This window comes from Poecilia reticulata, linkage group LG6 (assembly GCF_000633615.1).
Source record: "Poecilia reticulata strain Guanapo linkage group LG6, Guppy_female_1.0+MT, whole genome shotgun sequence".
Classification (NCBI taxonomy): Eukaryota; Metazoa; Chordata; class Actinopteri; order Cyprinodontiformes; family Poeciliidae; genus Poecilia; species Poecilia reticulata.
In genome coordinates this window covers 245,851-255,013 of record NC_024336.1, presented here as the reverse complement: position 1 = coordinate 255,013, position 9,163 = coordinate 245,851, and the positions used below count along the sequence as shown (strand labels likewise).

General features: G+C 38.0%; 1 protein-coding gene across 1 annotated transcript in view; it reads right to left on the bottom strand.

Annotated features, from left to right (window-relative positions):
- The window catches only part of cdhr5b (cadherin-related family member 5b), a 26,573-nt gene that overhangs the window by 14,149 nt on the left and 3,261 nt on the right, over positions 1–9,163 (bottom strand). The window contains exons 3-9 of the mRNA XM_008410679.2: positions 9,067–9,117; positions 5,928–6,017; positions 5,721–5,813; positions 5,496–5,597; positions 2,345–2,530; positions 2,089–2,179; positions 1,876–1,973 (exon numbers count right to left, since the gene is read on the bottom strand). Of these exons, the coding sequence (XP_008408901.1) occupies positions 1,876–1,973; positions 2,089–2,179; positions 2,345–2,530; positions 5,496–5,597; positions 5,721–5,813; positions 5,928–6,017; positions 9,067–9,117 (711 nt within the window). The remainder of the gene's footprint in view (positions 1–1,875; positions 1,974–2,088; positions 2,180–2,344; positions 2,531–5,495; positions 5,598–5,720; positions 5,814–5,927; positions 6,018–9,066; positions 9,118–9,163) is intronic.

The window sequence follows — 9,163 nt, the reverse complement described above, 5'->3', positions numbered from 1 at the left end:
TTATGTTGTGTTTTAACGTACAGCACTTTGTATCAGCTGTGGTTGTTTTTAAAGTGCTTTATAAATAAAGTTGGTATGGTATATATATGTACATATATGATATATATGTATCCAATATATGTTATTCAGTATTAATCATTATTTATTTGTGCCATTATTAATCATTATTTAATTGTGTTTGTATAGTTATATAAATATGTATTGATATTACTAAATAATTTATTAAATTATGAACGGCTGTGTGCTTTGTAATATGTTCACATCAATATCAGAATATTCCATTCCTATTCTATTGTTATAGGAAGAGAGACGGAGACTGCGGCGGCAACGTGTCGGTTGGTCTGTGTTACCCAGAAAGCAGTTGGGCACAATATTGCAACACCAACACTGTGAGTGAAACAATGACTGGGGCAGACTACTGTGTAAAGTAATGTGGAATAATGTGTAATAATAGAGTACGGAACAAATCGGCAACCCAAACTGAAGCGTCTATTCTATGCGCCTTATAGTGCGGAAAATATGGTACTTGAAATTGTGAAGTGATCAAATTAAATAGAGAACCGTGTTTAGTAATTTTATTCAGGAATAAAATTACTAAATGCATCTTTTTTTTTATTTGATTGGTTCACAGTTTCAAAACATTTTTTGAATATATTTCTTTTTTTGAAGTTGAAAATAGATTCACAGAATAATATGTTRYKAAAGTTGACTTTGTTTAGTGGGAGAAACTTTAAAAAACATCATCTTAGCTTCCCAAAGTAACTGGCTTTAAGGGCATAACAGAACTGAGAGCCAAAACTAAGTTAGTATTAACTACATTTTAATTCATTCATTTAAAATGGGCCTTCTGGTCAAAAAGCCAGTAAGACAAATGAATCCTGATGAAATCTGAGAGATCACTGTCATTGTCATTAGTGTCATATCCTGTATTGTCAACTGAAGATGACTACAGACATCAATAAACTGCAACTTATAAAGAACTTATTCATGAGACTGACATAGTCATAAAGTATTAGTTGAAATAACCCCAGAAAAGTTTTGGCAACTCAACCTTTTACTCAATGTATTTAACATTCAGGCAAAGAAGCTGATAAGCAGCATCATGGTGCAACCTCTAATGTATTTTTCTTACCATATGAAAAYCAGTCCCTTGTTCTACATTTTGCTTTGTACAGAGGGTCTCAGCTATTGAGAAATTATTGATTGCTCGAGGCGTGGACTCTGTTGAAGTTTTAAACTTTACCCAATGACTAAAATTTGGTTATGATGTAATGTTCCAGTTCTACATAAAGACTCTTACCAGAAATTGCTTACGATGTAAACAACCGTCCCCAACTGCAAAGGTGTTGGGCCAAACAACATGGCTGTTAATGTTAATTTAATCTTTGAAATATTTGGACGAGACACAGACTGAATGGCTTCACTCACGTCCTCCACTGTCTGYCAAACTACAGAAAGAGTACATTTCTAAAACAACACAAAAACTGCCGTCATCGTTTATAACTTCTCCATCTGTTTGGCCTGGCTTGAAGTTCTATCAGAGAAATCCAGCTCAATGGGAGAGAGCCCAGATGGAGAAGTGAAGTGAGATTCGAATTGAGTGGAATTACATAGGAAGGCAATGGTCAGGCTAGTATGCTTCTGCTCAAAAACATGAACTTGCTGTCAATGTATATTCTGCTGTTAGGTACTAAGTGCTTGTTTTTTCTGAAACTAGGTCAAAATTTAAACACACATTTTTAACTGAGGTATTTCTTGGCTATACATCATGGAAGAATCAGTAGGTTTTGCCTGCTTTCTTTAATAACAAGCTACAACATTGCAACTTAAATAGAAGACACCTTTGTATTCTAGAGTTAGTTTAATTTACTGTACCAGAACTGTCAGTGCAATTTCCTCCACAACGTCTGTTGGCCTCAGCATGGTGATGTTTCCAGAGTTTGGATTAATCTGAAATAGGCCGTCGTCATTTCCTGAAACACAGATTCAAGAAGCTACTTCCTCTTTCTGATACAGTTTGGCCATCGGAATAAGATTTTTGTCACCAGGTTTGTAAAACACGCTCATGTGACATACCAGGTMACTTACCAGAAATGATGGAATAGGTAATCTCCTCTTTTATTCCAAAGTCTCCATCAATGGCATAAAGAGGTCCTGGCTTCAGAGGCAACGCTCCAGTCTATAAAGGAATTGACAATATACAGGTATATCTTCACAAAGATTACATAAGGAATGGTAACTTCAGATAATTACAAGAAAAATACAAAAGACAAAGCTGGCCAGAGAAATGTATTAGAGAATACTCCGTATGTTCTCTTTCATCATTTCCTAGGAAATCACTWACCTCTTGTTCATTTAAGTTAATTCTGCCACTGTAGCCTGGATTCTGGCAAATCACTACTTCATTTATTGTATGCCTGGTACAAGGTTCGAACCATGGAGGTCGGTTATCAGTGTCTGTGATTGAGATCATGATGGTTGTGGTAGCAGTGAATGATGGCCCTTCAGGTGGAGAAGTTAGAGGTGTATCCTTAAAAGTGAGAGAGTAYCGTTAAACCCAAAATTATACATACTCATGGCAGACCTCAAAATTATTTATATTTACTCAAATAGTTTACTTCTATTAGGAAATTATTCAGGCAGCTCTCAAAGAATGAATATGTAAAAGCTGGATCAGCTTTGTAAGACAAAAAACCAAACAAGAAAAAAATCTGAACTGTTTTCATTTACATTTTATTATAAAAATATGTTGAAAACAATTTATATCATTCTCAATAATCAACAGAAAATTGGCATTACTACAATTAGACCCTTCCTATAACCACTGAAAAGCTCTTTGTATGTTTGGTGTTTTGTTGATTTATCTTTGGTTATGAGCTCCAAGTATATGAGGTCTGAGGTCTTTAGCTCCCTCTATTGCAGTGTTTCTCAATTCTGATCCTCAGAAATGYTCTGCATATTKTAAATGTGTCTCTGTTCCAGAACACCTGATTCAAATGATTGTGTGACCTCCTTTAAATGCCATCAAGTGCCACAGAAGCATGTTAATCACCCACTTATTCAAGTCAGGTGTGTGGCAGTAGGAAAACACCTAAAGCATAAGGTCAAGGTCTTTGAGAAACAATGCTTTGCATAGAGAAGAGCCACCTGTTCTCTTGCTTAAACATGGTGTTTGTTAAAGACATTCCATACAGAAGTCCAATACCAAAACACTGTTTAGGTTCATATTGGGAAAGCSATGCTTCCAGATCACCCCTTCAGGTCATAAAGAGGAGAGGTCTTTGCTAGTTGGAGAAACTCCATAATCAAGCTACTCTGTTGGGGGCTTGTGAGATTCCCTCACTTGTCTCTCTCGCTTGGCAAGTCGGGAGTAAGAAAGTACAGTTCCTCTCAGTGAGTTGGGTTTCAGAGCTCAAGCCAGAATTTGTCACACCAGGGCTCCCGGCCAGTCAACTTGCCAGGCACCATGTATAAACCGAATGTTTTGGCTCTGATGAAGAACATCGTCAATAGAAGGATTCGGAGAGGCCATATTGTTCTGCTCAGACATGTTGATGATGGTTTATTAATGTTTAGATTGTCCAGACTGATCATCCCAGAGCTCTGAGCAAAACTTAAAGAGGGAACCGTGCGTTACTGGTCCAATTGGAACTGGATTGTTACTGGTAAAGTTCCTTTATCCTCCAGTCAAACCATGCCAGTTTTCTGAATGCGTCTTTATGAATAGAAAGCATTTCCATTCTGTAAGTGTGCAACTTATACACATGAATCCTCTATTTAAAATAAACTTCTACACTCACTGTAAAGGACTCTCTGGCACGATGTCTGTCTTTAAATCCCAACTGAATGCTCTGCTGTTCAAACAAACATTTTCACTTGGAATATCGTTATTTCCTTTTTGTTTTCTATTTGGATTTTTTTCTTTTGTATTTAACCTTATGTGGTTCAAGGATCAGAGTTTGACAAAGACTATTCTAGAGCAGTGTTTCTCAGTACCAGTCCTCAGGGACCACCGCCCTGCATGTTTTTGGTGCTTGTCTTCTGCAGCACACCGGGCATGAATAAATGGGTGATAAACAGGCTTCTGGTGCATTTCATGGCTGAGGAAGAGGTTGTGCAATTTTTTTAATCAGGTGTACTCAGGTGTGAAAGTAGGGGGATACGGTCGGGTACTGCGTACCCATAAAAGATTTAGCGGGGGTACGCAGTACCTGCAAGAGAGAGGAGCGGCTGTCTGCTGTATAAAATCAATGGGTTCACTGTGCAGCCGTGAGTGCACCCACTAATCAGCCGTGACTGATGAGTTTTTCAAGAACAATCTAAAACACAACTTAATCAGTTAATAAATCGCTTTTTTTCATTTCATATTGTTTCTGAGCTGTTCATGCTTTGCTAGCTAGAGCAGGGGTGCAATACGTCGATAGCGGAAGGTTTTGAGTCGATCTCGGCATTAGGTGACAAACTGAGCGCCACCAGGACGCTGAGACCCGCAAGTCCTCCTCTGGCTCCTTATCAAAACGTTCGTAACTTTATTAAAGAACGTGTTCAAATTAATGACCCAACAAAAATAATAATCTCAGTAATTGTTTCAACAAGGTGTTGCGCAATTCTGTGCGTTTCGGTTCCATTACCAAAATAACTAGCAGAACAGGAGTATTCATAGAGCACTTATTAATAATCGCAAAATAAATATCAAGCCTGAAAAGCTAATATCGTAACGGACTGAATGTTATGTTTTTAAAGTAAAACATGAAATGTGGAAGGCAGTGGTCCCTGAGGACTGGCAATGAGAAACACTGCTCTAGAGAGCCGTTCTCGTGTTCACAGCATATAGGATTTAAATGACACTTCTTCTTTTCCTTGCAACCGGTTTAAAGCTGCATATCGCCACCTACCATGTAGGGCTGAAATGCATAATTTTACATATAAATCTATAAAATGTGGAAAGCCAAACAGATAAAATGATTACATTTTTGCTGTTGGAAGAAAACTGAATTTATGTAGTTTTTGTAAAATAGTGTATGTTTTTATTATTATTATTTTATTATTTTACTAACTTTAAAGGGGCAGTATTTTCCAGGCACAATCAAATAACCATGTTATCTTCAGTTGTTATAAAAATGCTGCACATATCAAACATGACTTAAAGGAAATTTGACTTAGCAATCGAGTGGCTTGAAAATGTCCTCTGTCTCTTTAAGAAGCTTCTGCTCTTTCCCACATGTTTCTCAATTAAACCTTTAACATCATTCTCATGAGTGTTGGACTGAGAAATAGTTTGTATGATAAGCTCAGGGGATATGCAGTTCCACCTAATTTTGCTAATTAGCAAACACTGAAATTAGCAATTCTTGCTAATTGTTTGCAAAATGTTTTGGAAAGAATATGTGGCATTCTGCTAAGCTTATGAAGTGTTTTGGAGAAAACGGTCTGTTTCCTCAATTCTGTCTAAGCAATCCTAAAAACTGTAAATGTTTGGTGAAAAAAAAACTTACTTGGGCTCTTAGTATCAGTTGAACCTCTTTGACTTTATCATAATCAAGAGGTCTATTGACAAGGATTTCTGGCGTACTTTGTGACCTCAGCTTAAAGGCATCCTACAGAAATCAAACAGCAGAACAAAAATGCATAAGCTAGTTGCTACAATGGCATGGGAATATATATAGATATATTTAAAATAAACATCTTAAAAGTAAAACATCATACTAATTGTATCATACAGGTTCAGATTCAGATGTCAGCGTGTAGTAGAGCACAGGTCCATCGAGGTCAGTGGCAGGAAACTCACCCACAAAGCTGTCTATCTTAGACAGCTGGATAGAAACAGACCACAGAAAATACAATGTTAAAGGTCAATAGAAATCTAATTACAAACTGTGTGTCCTCAACAGTTATTTGCATTCTGCAGATATCTGTCCAAATCTTACCTCTTCAACTTTTTCCTGATACAAATCCTTCTCAAAAATTGGTTCGTTGTCATTCACATCTTGCACAATTACCACAATAGTTTTTGAAATCTAGAARAAAAAAAAMCATTTAGATATTTTTTGTTCATCGTCTTCTTCCTGTGAGCTACTGTAACAACAATTGGCATGAAGCCACCTGGCAATCATTCTAGGGCAGGGGTCCCCAAACTACGGCCCGCCTCCACATTTGGTCCGGCCTCCTGAACAATACCAGAGAGCATTCAGATTTTTTTTTTCATTTACCGTATTTTCTGGACTATAAGCCGTTTATATGTGGATTTTTCTTCAACCACCAGGGGGCTCTTTAGCAGGAAGTGAATCATTGGAAGTCTGGTTACTTGTGGGCCAACATTGAGCACACAAGCAGCAAAATGAGTAAGAAACAGATCAGATGTCTTTGGAAAGTTTCTTTGCAAAGGGGAAAAGGCCCAGAGAAGAGACAGGAGAATGGATTTATCCCGGACCGGTAGGTGAGTCCCACATTACAAGCCCGCTCTGCGTAACATGCGGGGACCGGCTGCTAATGAGACAATGAAGCTTCAAGCTGCTTTGCCACATAGAGACCGAGCACACTGTGCTCAAGCAACACAGCACAGAGAAACAAGGTCAGGGCTCCTGTTAGTCATTATCGTGAGTTAAAATTTTCACGAAAGTAAAATGTTAGTTTTTGTGGTGCTTCTGTTATTTTGAAGGGATACATATAAACGTTACCATAGCGACCAGAGTCAGAGCGTTTGGACAGTGGTTGAGAGGAGATGAGTAGAGCTTGTGAGTCTTAAGTCTGGTTTAGACGGAAAGATTTAAGAATTGTCGGCTGATTCTCCAAACCTCTGTGACCACAGAGCTGATAAAAGTACAAGTTCGATCGGTTCGTCTCTCCAAGGCAGGACCAACACGAACCGATTCCAGTCACGAACATCCCGATCCCAGAGGATAATCCAGTAAAACCCCCAACATAGCGGGAATTTAGAGTAACCAAACACGGATGACGATGTAGAAGCAATAGTGACAGTTTGTGGAGTCATTTTAAGAGATAAAAGACGTAACAAAAAGAAAAGGCGGTGGATGAAAGACTTTTTGATTGCCTACCTAACCCACAGGCTGCGWTAAAAGGACCAAGACAACCCAAATAGAGCATATTCAGTATTTAGTGGGAACACCAACATGCAGAAGCCTTATCTGACTGTTCATCCCCCCTCCGCCGCTCACGCCCGGGCCGCAACAAAATTTCCAAGTCTTGACCGGTCCGCGATAATAAAAAGGTTGGGGACCATTGATTTAGCACATGCTAGTAGCAGACACGAAGGATCAGCACTTTTACTGTTACAGTTACCGTTCGGAAACTACCGTAATCAGGTCTGTTAAATCTAGTCTTGGCAACTTTTTCTTTTTCAACCCTAATAGATGTGATATTCAATTGACCTGTTATGACTCAAATTTTGGCTGTCCGCCCCCCTCCCCTCTGCTGCTGCTGCATCGTTGTGGAAAACCTGGAGCGGCAGAGATAACTGTGGCTTATATGTGTATGTTTACTGGTTTAAAAAAAACAAAAAAACTTTGGGGTTGTGGCTTATAGTCCAGTGCGGCTCATAGTTGAGAAAATACGGTCTATAATCCTTCCTGGAATTTTTCTGTGAAGAACTTAGAGAGGGTTATTTGGTTATTATTTATTTCATTAATAGTGTTATTATTAATTTCCTRACTTGTTCTGTGAAGAATCCAGAGAATGTTATTTGATTGTGCTTTCTGGAAAACAATATATTTTTACATTTAGGCACTCCTGCAATCGTCACACTTTTTCTGTTACAAACTGACTCCGGCCCCCCACCAGGGAAGGAAAAAGTTATGTGGCCCTCACAGGAAAAAGTTTGGGGACCCCTGTTCTAGGGGGTTTGTCAGCACCTGACCAATAGGCAATTGCTATTTGTCCCAAAGTACATGCCCGTTATCTGGAGGAACTGAACCTCAACATTGCTGGGGTTCATCATCGCCAACGCTCTGCAGTCATAAAAATTTTGAGGAATATAATAGTCATGGTTGTCAGTACGGAACACGCAATCCTGACAGCCATCACCCAGAGTGTTTACAAGGCAGAATACAATTTATTAAATTTCCAAAACCCAAACGAGTCAGGAATAATGCAAGAGATGGATGAAGACCTGCAGCCTTCTTTCTTCCAGTTGAAAGAAACTGTGATTGACAGCAACTACCACATGATTGTCTATAAGGACACTTATACCTGGGGATGGAGCCAGGGTCGTGTCAATTAATAGGTAATTCAAAAAGAAACAGAGAAAGCATACCCAAACACAAGTGTTGAAGGCAGTAGATTGTATACCCTTTTTATTATTTCTTTTTACAACTATTTCTTTTATTCTTTCTTTTGTTTTTACCAGTAATCAAACTATGCAATTCTGTCTTCAAACATCTGGGCCCATATTCTCAAAGATTCTCAGAGAGTTCCTATCTTAGCCTAAGAATTATTGCTAAGGAGTCCTAGCATAAGATTGACTCAGTCAGCTGCTGAGAAATTCTGAGTGAAGAATCAACAGAAATTCTTAACTTAGTGTCGAGATGGGGTTGACCCCTTTGCTAAGAGTGACACTGTCTTCCTGGGACTGTGATTGGTTGATACACAAAAGAAAATAAGATAAAAATACAAACATGACCCCAGCATACAACTGATACAAATTAATCCGTCCTATAATCTAGACTGGGATAAAAGTGTGTTATGAACATTCATTTATTGCCACACTGCATCAACATGTTTGATTGTGCTTCATTTACATCCTAATTAATATTTTAATTCATCACAGCTTCTTGCAATGCTGGATTTTCTGCTAGTGTAAATGTGAAAGTTGTTTCTGGTGAAAAATTTAAATACTTTTCAATTCAGTTCAGTTTATTTATATGTCATCATGTCGCAACAAATGTAACCTCATTTTCCAAAAAAAAGTCATTCCAGTTCAATCACACATACATTCCAATAAGCCCCAGTTATCAGTTATCAATAAATTAATTAAATTATTTCAATGAATTTAAAATGTTATGTCCATAATATTATAGCTGTTTTTTTTTAACAAACAGAAAATAGTCTCACCGATCCACCTTCCAGAGTACATCTTATAGCAAGAGCATAGGTCTGTGTCTCCTGTAAAAAACAAACAAAAGAAACACTTTAGATTTAATAAAATATA